The 13,969-nt window shown below is 42.2% G+C and overlaps 1 protein-coding gene across 5 annotated transcripts in view; it reads left to right on the top strand.

Annotated features, from left to right (window-relative positions):
* The window catches only part of ARAP3 (ArfGAP with RhoGAP domain, ankyrin repeat and PH domain 3), a 632,921-nt gene that overhangs the window by 592,475 nt on the left and 26,477 nt on the right, over positions 1-13,969 (top strand). For all 5 annotated transcript variants that reach the window (XM_069199483.1, XM_069199484.1, XM_069199486.1 and 2 more), the window contains 3 exons: positions 12,100-12,135; positions 12,920-12,983; positions 13,230-13,367. In XM_069199483.1, coding sequence (XP_069055584.1) covers positions 12,100-12,135; positions 12,920-12,983; positions 13,230-13,367 — 238 coding nt within the window. The remainder of the gene's footprint in view (positions 1-12,099; positions 12,136-12,919; positions 12,984-13,229; positions 13,368-13,969) is intronic.

The following is a 13,969-nucleotide window of genomic DNA, read 5'->3' as shown; positions in this document are numbered from 1 at the left end:
TGTCTGGCAGCTTTTTTTACCTTGGCCGTTTACTGATTATGCTACTTTTCCTCAGTGAGAATGGTAAACATCCAGCAATCTTGACCATCATTGGTGCCCAGTTGGACTGTGCCAATTGTCTGTATTTGAGCTTGCTCGGATATCTTATTCCCTACCACACATACATACAAAGATGCAGAATGGGAAATGGAACCATGAAGCAGGGAGCAGAAATTGGGAGTGTGTGTGGGTCGTTTGGTGGGAAAACGGAAGTGGATGTGAGGAGAGTAGAAAAGTCAAGGCTTTGGTGGAGGATTTAGGAAAGTGTATTTCTGTTAGGTGTGGTTGTGAGACCTTACCATGTAATAATGTCACAATTTTATAAGAAATAGTTAGGTTTATTCAGTAAAACCTGGGCTTAGTCCTAGGTAGCTGTGGCACAGAGCAGTCAGGCTTAATCAAAGGAATACATGTAAAGTGTAAGCAATAAGAGTACCAACACCGCCGCATTCATGCCAATATTTTGGAAGAGGTAAGTGGGAGATTTAAAAAAAAAGTAATAGGGAGAATGTATTCCCCCATTGACTTCTAATGAAGCAAGATAATTTTAGGTGGGAGACAAAGAACTAAAGCCATTTTTGGCTTCAACAATCAGGAGTCTTCCACCTGAATTGGGTCCATTAGCATGTATGCAGTTGATAAGTAGGAAGCACAACACAATAAAATTCAGACACCAATTTATAAATATGGGTTTTATTTTTATCTTTAAATATACACTAAAGCAACAAGAAAACTATAGAAGGAAACTGGAGATATTATTTCTCAAAGGTAAATAAATCACAGTAGTTCACTTTAAATTCAAAGAGAATGCAGTAAGTCGTTGTAAATGTCTTAGCGGTTCCTGGGTCCACAAGCCAGAAAGACTACTAATATTCACTTGGACCGGCCAGAAGGGCTTTAAGCCAGTCACAGGGACCACGTATGTCCAGGGAGACAGTTACTTGTCAGGTCCAGCAGCCTTAGGGTCCTCTCTATATATGTATCGTTTACAGCGTGCCAGCCAAGGAGTGGTCCTTATACCGGGGATACATAATGTAGAGGATGCTGAAGATGATAAAGAAATGCAGTGAGTGTCCCCGGGGCACCATGGTATCCGGCCTCAGGAATCTCTCATGGTGCACCAGTTGCAGGTCTATCCAGTTGCCACTGGCCTACTGGTCTTATGGTGACAGTTGTCTCAGTGGTTCTTTACAAGTAAGCAAATCTTTTATGACTGGGTTTTAGAGTCCACTCTGACTTTCGCTATGTGTCAGGCGACCGTGAGGAGGACCTTTGTGATGGTCAAAAATCGATCTCCCAGGCTGCATTTTAGCATCCAGCGGTGGGCAGGTGTTTATTTACAGCTGGGCTCACAAGGTTGCAAGCTTTCTTAGCTTTTGTGACCGTGACACTTAACAGGGGACAAGCCAACTAGTCCTTGATGTCACTTCTTCAGTCCTGGCAGAAGTGATGCTGGCACAGCAGGCACAGTCTACTTTGCTAGACCCTCGGATGCCACAGGTGCAGTCCAATGTTTGGTGAAGCCTCTCTTTGCTGGGTCCAGGTAGCACAGGGTAGTCATTCTGTCTTCTTTCCAGGTCAGTACTGATCTGAGGACTGAGTGCCAGGGGTGACACTTTTATGCCATTTTCATGCTTGTGGAAGGGGAGGACTCATTAGCCTTGGGGCAACAGTTCCATTGGAGCATCCTTTCCCATTTTTATCACTTCCTAGGAGCTTGGCCAGAAACAATCCCAGAGTACCTTTCTCTGCCTGAATCCAAGGTGGCTCGGGTCGTCTATCCCTGTGCATCACTCTTGGCATACTTCTAGGGTGTACCCAGCCTAATGAGCCTCTCCTCCTGGAAACCTAGTTCTACAATGGGTTTTCCCCCACTGGAGGAGGTGTCTGCTTGTCTGCCTACTCAAAGGAGCGGGCAGGTCACGGTGTGCTAGCCATTTTCTTCACTGAGCCAGTAGTCTCTTTGAAGCTGGACCATCTCTGGCCACTGCTAGATAGTCATCCTGCTTCAGGAGGTCACACCACCTCCCACCAACAGTTTCCTTTGTTCCTAGTTCCTGAGAGCGCTTCACTCCTCCTAACTGAGGAGGGAGAGAGAGAGAGGTGGCCAAGGGAGAAAGGTGGCCTGTTATTGATGGGAACAACAGCTACAGACTGCCAGTAAGGGCTACTAGAGGTTTTAGGTAATAAAGTGGTGACTTTCAAAAAGTCACATTCCTATTAAAAGTTATCTTAAATCCGATCTCAGCAATGAGTCTGGTTTAATGTGACAATTCATTTCATACCTTGGAGTGATACTTTCGGTGGTCCCAAATGGAAATTAGCACTTAGTATTGGGGCTAGTGTAGATCCATGTTAGCCAATGAGGCCACCACCCTTACTACAGGGCATGTGAAACACGAGACAAACATGACCTTCTTTTTACTATCTAACTCCCTGTCTTGTGGGCTACGAAGGCTTTCCTAGGGATGACCTATTGATATTAAAAACAAAGGTTTTGACTTGGCAAGAGGTTTTATGTTGCCAGGTTGAGTTGGCAGTTTGAAAGCAGCCCGACTAGGCTGCAGTGGCAGGTCTAGAGTCAATTTTTCACCTTTGTTACTGTAGTGGTGGCACAATTTAGTGCTGCCACTCACTAGTGGCATTTAACTTACTAACATACTTGAGACTTAAAGGAAAGTTTAAAAAGCCAATTCAGTATTGTACACAGCTCTGAAGTGTCAGAACACATGCACTGAGGCCTGGGCACAAGAGCCCAGGGCACTACAGGGTCAACAAACGAGGAGTATCAGTCCAAAACATGGGAGTGTGATCATACAAAAAGAGGCACTTACCTACGGAGGTCAAAAGTATATTATCTGGTATGACTCTGCTGGATCATCTAAATACAGACAGTAACAAACGGTACCAGGCTTTAGGTGACAGATTTCACAGGGGTCACCCAAGTGTAGGGTAGACGATGTGCAAAGTGGACTAAGTGTATTGACAGGTGGCACCAGATGAAATAAATACAAAGCAAACTGGCAATTCACTTGAATGGACAAAGGGTCAGGCCACAGAGTGGTTCATAGGTAGGACCATGAAATGACAGAGTTACAGTTTGGATGGGATAGGATAATCCAAGATATGGACTGAGGTAGAGGAGATATGGCCCTTAATGGCCAAGAAAGAGGCTAGGTGGTTGCTCAGGCAAACATAGGAGGGGGAACTGAAAATGCAAGCAGTGGGATTACTTAGGGAGCTAGTCCCACATTACCTTAGCTGTAATGGATTGTAGTGTGGGTGGAACAAGGCATCTGACTGGCCTTATAGGGACATTGCAATAGGAAGTCACCTTTCGCTGGAAGATACCCAGGAGTACAGAAGGAAAAGCATTGGACATATGGCATGACCCTGACAAGCCAAGGAGTGACCACCGATGGGGAGGCTGACTCAGGATATTATTGTGGGGGTCACATGTAAAGGTAGCAAAATTGAAGTAGTGTTTCAAGTACATTTCATTGAAATTAAGGCTGTTTTAGCTTTAACATAATTGCCTACGCCAGAGCAAAATGCAGAAGTAAAAGTAATTTGATTTGACTAGAAGCTGATGCTAGAAAAACAAATGCACAAACAAGCAGGAGGCTATACTCTACAGAACAATGTACATTTAAAAAGAATGAAATGAAGCTGCTTAGAAAAGGGCTTGCATCTCACGCAAAAGTAATTGAGTGTGATGCATCTGTTTGTACTCTAAATGGTAGTACTAGGCCAGAGTGGCATGCTTAAAAAAGCTAATTCAGTCTGCCTCGTCAATGAGTTTTAGTTTTTGGCAAACTTTACTATAGGTAATGCAAGTTATTTCTATTTTAAACTGAACTAGTTCATTTTGACCTGAGCAGTGAATAAATTCTCTCATACAGCTGCTGTTGACACTTGGGGACAAGTGTTTAGAGAGCATTGAAGTAAGGCCTCAATGGGCAGTTATAGTCTTACCATTAGGGATTCATGGAGGAACCTCAGACGTCTGTACAATCCCCATCCAACCGACCTTTCACTTAAAGGCTTCTCATTTTAGGAACAGTAGAGCCACTCATGCCCACAAAAAGGGTGAGTGGATTTCAATCCCAATAATTAATGCTAGGAAAAAGGGGCTGAGGACTGTGCCCTGCCTGGTTTCAATGATCACAATCAACTTTCACTGACATTTGCCACAGGTTTACTCTAACCCTTCCTGGATGACTGCCTAACCATTGCTTTGCTGAGGAGGCTAGCAGAGTCTCGTCAGAGCATAATCATGAGGAACCGAGCTTATGTGGAGCTCTCATTAAACTACTCAAACTCCTTTGATGCCCACTCAAAAAGGGCCAAGCTAATATGCAATTTTATACTCTGTACTTGCCAAGGCCTTTCCCCCACTGATCCCCCCCCACCCCCCCACCCCCAAAGAGTATGGTGACCGTCAGTGAGACCGTGGATCCCACCCTGGAAAAATAAACATTGCTGTATTGGTTTGGTTAGACTAGATGCATCTGCAATTATCAACATCTTGCCTTGGGGTGGAGATCAGTTGAAGGACATTTTAAGTCCTAAACTGTACATCTCCAGAGCTAACTCTAGAATGGTAGGCACATGTTCCAGCCACCTGGCAGTAGTCCTTTCTGTGGCTGCAATCATAATCACAATCAATTCATCTGGATACAGGTGGAAAGGTCACTTTGGGTATCTCTCTAGTGGTTTGTAGAACAACTCAGATTTCCCCTCTAATTAAATGCACTAAAGCTGAAAACAGTTCGTAATTTTCCTTTCCCTATTCAGGTCCTGAATTGCAGTGGTCAAACTCTACAACCATGTTCTACATAAAACGTACTCCCATTAATTTGTTTGGTTGGCAGTGGAAATGTGGGAACTAGCTATCAGCCACAGAATTTCCCTTGTCATCTCACTCATTGCATGAGTTAATTTCAAGTCAGCGGACAGTCTGCAAGCCCCTACTGTGGGTGTGTGACATTATATTATTTTATATCATTATGATAAGGTGACACGCAAGAGGGCAGTGACGTCTACTACCCTCAGAGGTCATCTCAAATCTCTTGACTCAGACAGTAGTATCAGATCATCCAATCAAACAATGAGAATCATTAGCCATCAATAATAATAATATGCAATAATAAGTCAGAAATTTTACACATCATGACCAATGTGGTCATAAATCACACCAATTTAGTAAAGTGTAAACATTTATGGCCCTCAAATTAACAATGCTAAGGTCACGTGAATGATGAGCAAAATCAAATTATAGCAATACAGAGACAACACAGGCTGTCCAAAACGTCTGAAAAATCCCAGTTTAATAAGAGCAATTACCATTAAACACTTTAAAAGAATACTACAGAATAACAGAATTATTTGAAAAATAGAAACAGAATACATTAATGTGCAGTTGAATCAAACACAGTCAATTTATATTCATTCAAATTAAATATTGGTTCAGACATCCTAGGTACTAAAATCTAATTTGAAAAGCATGTGTGGCCTGGGCTTTGTCACATGCAAAAATTAAAATTTGAAAAAACATCTAACTATGGCGCTAACAAAAATATGCGATTGGGTTTTCTAAAGGGAAAACCTGCAAAAGGAAAATAAACGCACATTGGTTATACCTCTCCTAAATGAGACAGTAGCTTGCAGATTCTTCATCAGCAGAGCACAGGAACTGCAGGATTTCAGTGAGCATCAGGAACGTTAAGGGGCCATAATTCAGTAATGTTGAGCCTAACGTATCTGAACTGTTTGAATCATAGACAAGAGCTGAATAACAGAACTGAACAGAAGCTAAACAGAATCAAATCTGACTCTGAATGGAACTAAAATAATCTCTTAAAACTGACTTGTATCACCTAAAACTTTGCTATATTAAAGCCCCAAGAGTTACTAGCTAAGCTTCTATTGGACAAGACTATGAGGTGGGTTAGTGTGCTGCCAATAAAACATAATCTGTGCTTCAGATGTATCTTTTCATCATTCTTTCCAAGATAGGGCCACATTTACGCTCCTCTCCCGTTGATAGCTTCCTCAATAAATGACAAACTAAAACGACACAGAAGCATGACATGTTGCTTCCTGCCAATAACTTAAAATTTTTATCACAAGGAAATACACGACAAGCGAAACTGAGAAAGCAGTAGCTTTCAACTGTGAGGATGTGTAATAAACAATGTTTGCTAAGTATTTTAGTAAAATCAACATATCAGTTAAACACTGTGATTCTGAAAAATACTAAAACATAGGCCTTTCTATTAATGTTAAAACATGAAGAACAAAACATTTATAAGAATTTCAAACCATTAGTTTTGTAGTACAATAATATTATTTATGTGTTTTCAATACACGTATTTCACATTGAACTCAAGGTGGCTGACACCATGGCAATCACTTTTAAAGCTGCACATTTTATTTTTCTAACACACGTTTCTCTGTTTAGGCCTTTTTAGTACACTCTTTTTTTATTAGTAATGTTTGCTTTCTAACACTACTTCCCATAATGCCAAAACCCTTGCATGCTGGCTCAAACATTGTATATTGCAACCTTAACTCCAGGGTCTTTTCTTTCTATTTATTTCCTCACGGTCTTCATGTGTGCTTAGATAGAATACTGTGCACCTTTAGAACAGGCTCCCCCAAGTCTGTAAGCCTCAGCATTATTGACCACAAGTCTCCTCGGGTGGGACTGAGCTGGGATCATCTGCACCTACCCATCCCCAGCTGGAGCATGCAGCTGGCAGTTTTAAAGGACACAACTTGCTTGCCTTTGCATGATAGTCACTGAGTATTTCAAGCTAAACCAGAGCACTGCATTCCCTGGCACCGTTGAGTGGGAAGCATTTAAGTTATCTATCAAAGGTAATTGCTTTGGTGTGGTGGTGGGCGTACGCCATATACTTGAAACACAGATCAAAGAAATAGAGGACTCTCTTCTACCTCTTGAAAAAGAGCAGATGATACATTACTACTTGAATCACCCCCTTGCAGTGGCCCATACTCAACATGCACAGTTTCTTGAGCGGCTGAAGTGTTTTAATTTCAAGATATGCTGAAACTGAAAAGCTGGCTGCTCTCCTGGCCAGTTCAGCAGGAACAAACTTGGCTGGACCCGAAACTCTATTCCTCATGCAGCAAGACATACACAATGCATTCACACATTACTATCAAACACTCTATTCCTCATCTCAAAACATACTATCCCAAGACGTTATTAATTACCTAGATTACATAGCTGCTCCACCAATTACCCCTGAGCAGCAGCAGTAACTTGATGAGACCCTTATATCGGCAGAGATCAAGGAAGCCATCTGCTGTCTAGCCCTGGGCAAGGCCCCAGGCCCTAACAGGCTTCTCTTAAAATTCTGTTCTACTTATGCCAATTTAGTGGCCCCAACTCTGGAACAGCTATACAGCACTGCACTCACAGAGGGTCTGTTGGACTCTCCCAAAACCAGGGAAGGCGTTTGCCTCCTATCGTTCACTGGCAGTCACGGCACGTCCCTAAACACACCTAGACGGTCTGCTCATTAAGATTGCTTCTTCTTCTTTCTCTTTCTCTATCTCCTTCATCCATCAGCCCCTGTGGCTCAACTGGACATAAGAGGTGTCACTATCTGGTAGCAATCACATACCTCCAGATACTTAATCATATATTTATACCATTCGGATCATGACCTATTTGACGGATATATAACCCAAGCAGTCATCATACTTCTGGGGCAAGTGATGTTCTGGAAAACCTTGCCACTTTTGGTATGGCGCAGGATTTCACTCTCAAAGATTATTATGCTTCTCTGCTTGGTTTAATACTTCACTACCCTGCTGCTTCATTTAACCACAACAGGCTTTCGCTCTCGTGACTCTGCTCAGCAAGCTGTTATACAGAGGGGACTGGCGGAGGGTGGCACTGGAAAAACTTCAACACCTGCATGAACAGGGCGGTCTTGTGGTGCCCAGTTTTGAACACTGCTCCATCGTGTCTCAGCGCCAGTGGCTTTGCCGGTGGTTCTCTGGCACCAACCTAGATGAGACTGCAACTGCGCAGGTGCTGTGGACTATTACTGATGTGCTTCTGGCCTTCCACCTGGTGGGCTGGACTGTATGTGCCTTTCCCCAACTCATAACAATTGCCCACATATGCTATCATAAAGCCTTACAAGTTACCAATCATCGTTTACACCCTAGCCATTCCACTCCTTTGTCTACAATACAAAGGCAGTAAAGTCTCAATTAGCCATCTCAAAGACTTGTAAGATCTGGGCATGAGACATTGGGATACCTCTTCCTTGACAGTTCACTGCTTCCCCTTGGCGATCTTGCGGAGTTACATGGTGTGCCCCAGGATCACTTTGTAACCTATAATGCGCTACTAGGACTTTATGCCAGGGCTGGTGGATAGCGACTGCAGAGCTGCCGAAACACAAGGTACTGCATTTGCTTCACACCATGGGCTCTGAGCGACATCTTATTAGGTAGCTGACAAGAACGGTAATGACATACACAGATCCCCTTAGAAGTACTGTGTGCCAAGTGGAAAACAGACTTTGCCAGGGAGTTTAATGATAAGGAATGGGAACGAGTCCTTGCCCACCCCTACATGGTATCTAGAAATGTACAACTTAAGCTCCTACAATTTTACATTCTCCACAGGGCCTACTTGATTCCTGGGAAGATTAATTAATTCATCCTGGGTGCTAACTTGCTGCTAGAGAGCACTAATATGCAGCACATGCTCTGAACCTGCCCTATATTATTCAGTTGTTGGGCTCCAGTTATAGATCAATTACGGACAGTCAGGGCATGACAATCTGCGTAGATGGGACATAAGTGCCTTGGGACTTTTCAAATGCTCTAGGAAGCACAAAGCCATGTCTTGTTTTCAAATTAACACTAAGATGCATCATATGGCTCTGGAAGCTGCAACTTCCCCATCTGTGGCCGCATGGGGCTGGGAGTTTCCTTCTTGGGTGAAAGCTGAGAGAGCCCTACTCCATTGAGAGGTGGCTAGAGGCCTTCAGGTATATCCTCTCTCAGTGGGCTAGGATGAGCTCATTGAAACCTTTAGTCCCTTGCTAAGGATGCCACTCTCCCTCCTGAGGCGACTGTCAGAGAACTAGTGTTGCTTTCCAACTACAGCTCCACTAAGCAATGCCGGCTTCACATGTTTCCTTGCTCAACATCCCTCATCTGCACTGATGCTAAATGAACTGCCATTCATGAGTGGACCCTCCATAATGTTTGGTACAATCTATTGTTTCTTTTCATCATGCCCAACGTATGTGTCGCTGGCTCTAATATTGAACCCCTCTAACTTGCTGTAGTCTAATTGCACATGCAGAAATATATAATGGTGGCTACTGCTAAGTAACCTTGAAAAAAACAATATTAAAAACAAAAAGACAGCGACCATCTACCTTGGTCAAATTCATCTCAAGGCTTGGTATCACTCAGCCATCATCACTTTAATTACTAGCCAGAACTCCAGGTGCGAGCATTTCGGAGGCAGAATGTGCAAGTAATCTAGAACAGTGGCCGAAGGCTTGATGCTCAGGGGCAGAGGATGGTTCTGTATGCCTTCCTTCCTACCTCTCCAAGTCCTGCAGGAAATCAAGAAAAGCAAAACGTCCTGTCATTCTGGTTGCTCCAGCATGGCATCACCAAGTCTAGTTCTCAGACCTCCTTCCCTTTAGAGAACACATCTTATTTTGACAGTTGACCATCTTCCTTTAAACAAGGGGGGAGTGTGCTATTATTCTTGGACATTGCTCAAAGTGAGTGTTTAGTGGATGTGGATCTATTTTCGCCCATCCTCAGAGAACTGCCAGCTTCCTGGAAGTCTTCCACTGGAGGACAATGTGGACGTGAGTATCTACATTTTTCTACTGAGCCCTGCCATATAACATCTACTCACTCACCGGCTTGGAAGATGGTGTTATGTTCATCTCCAAGCATCCTGCTGAATCGAGGCATTCAGGTTGAGCCCTGCAAGTCCTTGCGAGGTATTTTGGGACAGAACAATAAATAGGTTGTCAAGTTATAGTTGACAGACCTAGTGCACCTTTTCCCTCCTATGAGCTACCCCACATTCTCATGGGATTGGACTCTTGGATAGACTGGATTGATGCACAGCCTTTCAAAACTACGGCAACCTTTGACATTAAAATCCTTCGCTAGAAGACATCTTTAATGGTTGTCATAATATCTACATGTTCCAAGGACTTTGTGCTTCTCAACTGTACCCTGCATTTCATCAAGACAAAGTGGTGTTCAGGACACATCCAACTTTGTTCCTAAGATGCTTTTTGAGTTGCATCTGAATAAGGAGATTTTTGTCTTTATCTTTTTGCTTCCCCAGTATGTTTCTTCAAGTGAGGAAACAATGCTCAACCTTGATGCCCAATGCGATATGCATCTTTCATGTACATACAACTGCTGTCCATCTGGTGTCTACATCAAATACTGAATTTTTCACATTACTTTCTTGAGGCATGTGCCTGTTGGAGAAACAGGTGTTTTCAGGCCCGAGACTCTTGATGTTGTGTTCTCCTCCTCTGATCCATATACTGTGGAATCTTGTTGAGAATTTGAATGAAGCAGGATGTAGGAGTAAGTAAAGTCACCTTTTATATCAAAAATCTCCTGTAAACCCCCCTCAGCCATCACCTAAAATCAAACACTGTCTAGTTTGTTTTTAAAGAAATTGATGAGCATGCCCCATATGTTGCAGTATTTGTGTGGTATTTCCATAGCACAAATCTAGCCAAAAGGTACCTGAGATGTACTCCTGCACACATTCAAGCATGTGCACAAGGCTTCCATAAACTGCTATAAAGCAGTTTTCCCACAACATGGCAGTGCTGTAAGAGAGCCCACAGTTTAGGAGTAAGTAAGTCAAAATAAAAGAAAATGTATCCCTTTATCCTAAGATTCCCTTGAGAGTTGGTCCATGTCTTAGATTAAAGAGGTGCACGTTTTTCAGGAATCTGCTCAGATACTGACCCACATAAGGCTGCATTCAGTTCTTGTAGTTTTGATGTTCAATACGCCCTGATTCTCAAGCTCCTCTTACTAACCGTAATGACAAATTTACCAGTACCCAACTCAAGTACTTGACAAAAGAAGAAAGGTATCTTCCATGCCAGAGATCTTTTGTCATTGTAAACGCCCACTGGCAAATGACAACCTGTGTGGATGTCAAAAAGACTGAAACCTTTCTTCTTCACAGGAAGGTTATATTGGCAGTGTCATAGCTATTATGAACTGTAGTATTTCTCAGTAAAATTGTACAAAACATTTAATTCATTTTTAAATTATTCAAAGTCACCTATATTAGCCATCACAATACGTGTCCAAATAACCCCTTCTCTTATATCTGCCTGTTTACTCTGTGTGGTTCTCTCCTTTTCTTCTTTCCTCTCCTTTACAACTTTTTCTAGTAAATGTTTCCTGCCACTTATTCCCGCTTTTGTCATTTACCTCTGTCTCACCATCCTCTCCCACCAGATCCACCTCTCCATCTCGTCCAATACACACATGCAATACTATAATCCTCCCCTTTCTTTTGAACCCTATTCTGTAAAATGATATTCGATATCCAGACTCAACCTTCGTAACACAAACTCCCAGAGTGACACACATGACAACCTCTTCACCTGCGATGTTAAGACCCACTTCATACCCTCCCAATTTATATATTGTGGCAATTCATCATCTTAGTTTTCATTCCTCAAAAATGGATGTGTGCACTCAATAGCCATGACAGATGCCTTAGTTAATCGATATATGGATTATATTAACTCTTTTTATGAGAAGTATGTTGTTTTGTATTCTGATGTGTTGCATTTCATGCATGCATTACCATAATGCATTCAAAATACTGAATGTAGCTTTTAGTATTGCTGTTCCATTGGCACAATGGTCTTTGTAGTAGAGGAAACCCTGGAGGAATCACATTGCAGTGACAATCCTTAAGTAATAGTCATCAATGTCATGTCTTTCTCTTATCTGCCTGCTTTTCTCCTTTCCTTTGAACACCAGGTGGGGTTTCACCTTGTATCTGGACAAGCAACATCTGTAAGTATTTATTAATGTTATATGTTTCGCTTATGTTTCTCTGACCGTTCTGCTCTTATGTGGCTTAACTGTGAAGGTATCTGCAACAATCAAATTTTTATAAAATTGCTTCGGACCACCAGAAGGTTAGGTGTTGGCTCATCCTTTGGTTTTATGGGTCCCCACCAAAATACCTTTAACCTTTTTTTGCACATAACCCTATTGATCTTTACCGTCTTCCTCATCAGATCCCAGTCCTCCATCACCCCTCCATGGTTGTATTTCGTTACTAACCTTGGCATCAAATATTGTCACTTTACTCCACTTTCCACAGAATGTAGCCTTTTAGACATTATCTTCCTTAACATAGTACTTATCCTCTGCCATACTCATACACTCCCTTGATACGTACCATGTCTGTATAATAATGCAGCCTAGGATAGGTTCTCCGATCCTACTTCAAAATGATCTTTTCATGGCCTTTGCAGTTCATTCCACAGGATGCTATCCAGGGCTATAATCATCCTCACAAAAGGAGCCTATCCCATAACTTTATAATCTGCTCTTGAAAACAGTTTGTGTGTCCTTCATCTAATGCAGGCATACTGATTGTTGTTCTTTTGCATCCTTTGTGCAAAATGTGATTATTCCAGCTTTAATCAGATATGAAGTATTATACATATATCAGGCTGATTCAAACCTCTGTATTTATGAGTACTGATAAGTACGTATGAGTCTAGAAATATTCTCCCAGTTAACAATTGTAGAGTCTTGGGCTGTTCATGTGGCTCTGTTCTGTTTGCAGGTGCCTTTGCTGTACAACACAACTGGAGATGTGGGACTGGATTACGAGCATCCTCAAACTGCAGGTAAATACGGAAGACTAGCCTGCTCTTACACTAACGTGTGTATGCTTTTCACCAAACATATCTACTAAAATGGATACTTTTTGTACATAGTAGACAGCTTGATGACTCATGTTTTCTCAGAGTTAACTCTTTGACATTGGTGGCAGGGTGGCCATGTGAAAGACCCCTGTTCTTGGGTTAATAGAGCATCCAGTTCTTTTATGTAAAACGTTTTTCATGATTACTTTTTAACCACTCTTTTCACAGCACGATGATCTCCAATCTGTGGTTCTGAGACGTCACTCCTCTTCAGACCTGAGCAAGCAGAAATTTGGTACAATGCCACTGGTTCCAATCCATGGAGATGACACCCAGTCCACCATGCTGTCTGCCAACCAGACACTGGTAAGGCACCCCTAGCCCTTCTAGGTTGTCACTTGAAAAGCAGCGGGAATATATTGGTGAGGTGTGGATTTTAACCGTTGGTGTGCATTTATGTGAATGAGATAACAATATTGGGTTGACCAGAGAGGATACATACAGATATGAACATCACAGTTTCAACCAAATATGCTGAAACGTGTCTTTTTTTGCCTGTGTTTCCTAGTGTTTGCTCTCTCTTTAGAATTTCATCTGATAATTTGTAATCAGCTACATTCTTTCTTAATAAGTGAGTGTGATTTTGCATGGAAGTTACATTGTGTTTGTACATCTTATATTGAACTGTATGTCTGTATAACTGTATGAGTACCCCAATGGAAAGGCACTATCCATATAGGTGTGAGGCAATATATGTTCCAGCATTTGCTTGCTTCTCTGTATGGAGTTTGTCATTGGGTATAGTAATTCCAGATTTGAAATCCTGGAATCTGTGTTTGCCATACATCTGTATGAGACAATTTCTTGGCATCCATTGCTAAGGAACTGGGCAATGTCGTAATAAACACTGGTGTGCCAGGCCACCAGTACAATCCAGTCATATAACCTAGTCACACTCTTTGGGTACT

This window comes from Pleurodeles waltl, chromosome 7 (assembly GCF_031143425.1).
Source record: "Pleurodeles waltl isolate 20211129_DDA chromosome 7, aPleWal1.hap1.20221129, whole genome shotgun sequence".
Classification (NCBI taxonomy): domain Eukaryota; kingdom Metazoa; phylum Chordata; class Amphibia; order Caudata; family Salamandridae; genus Pleurodeles; species Pleurodeles waltl.
The sequence above is the reverse complement of the archived record's forward strand: the minus strand, read 5'-3'. Positions and strand labels throughout refer to the sequence as shown.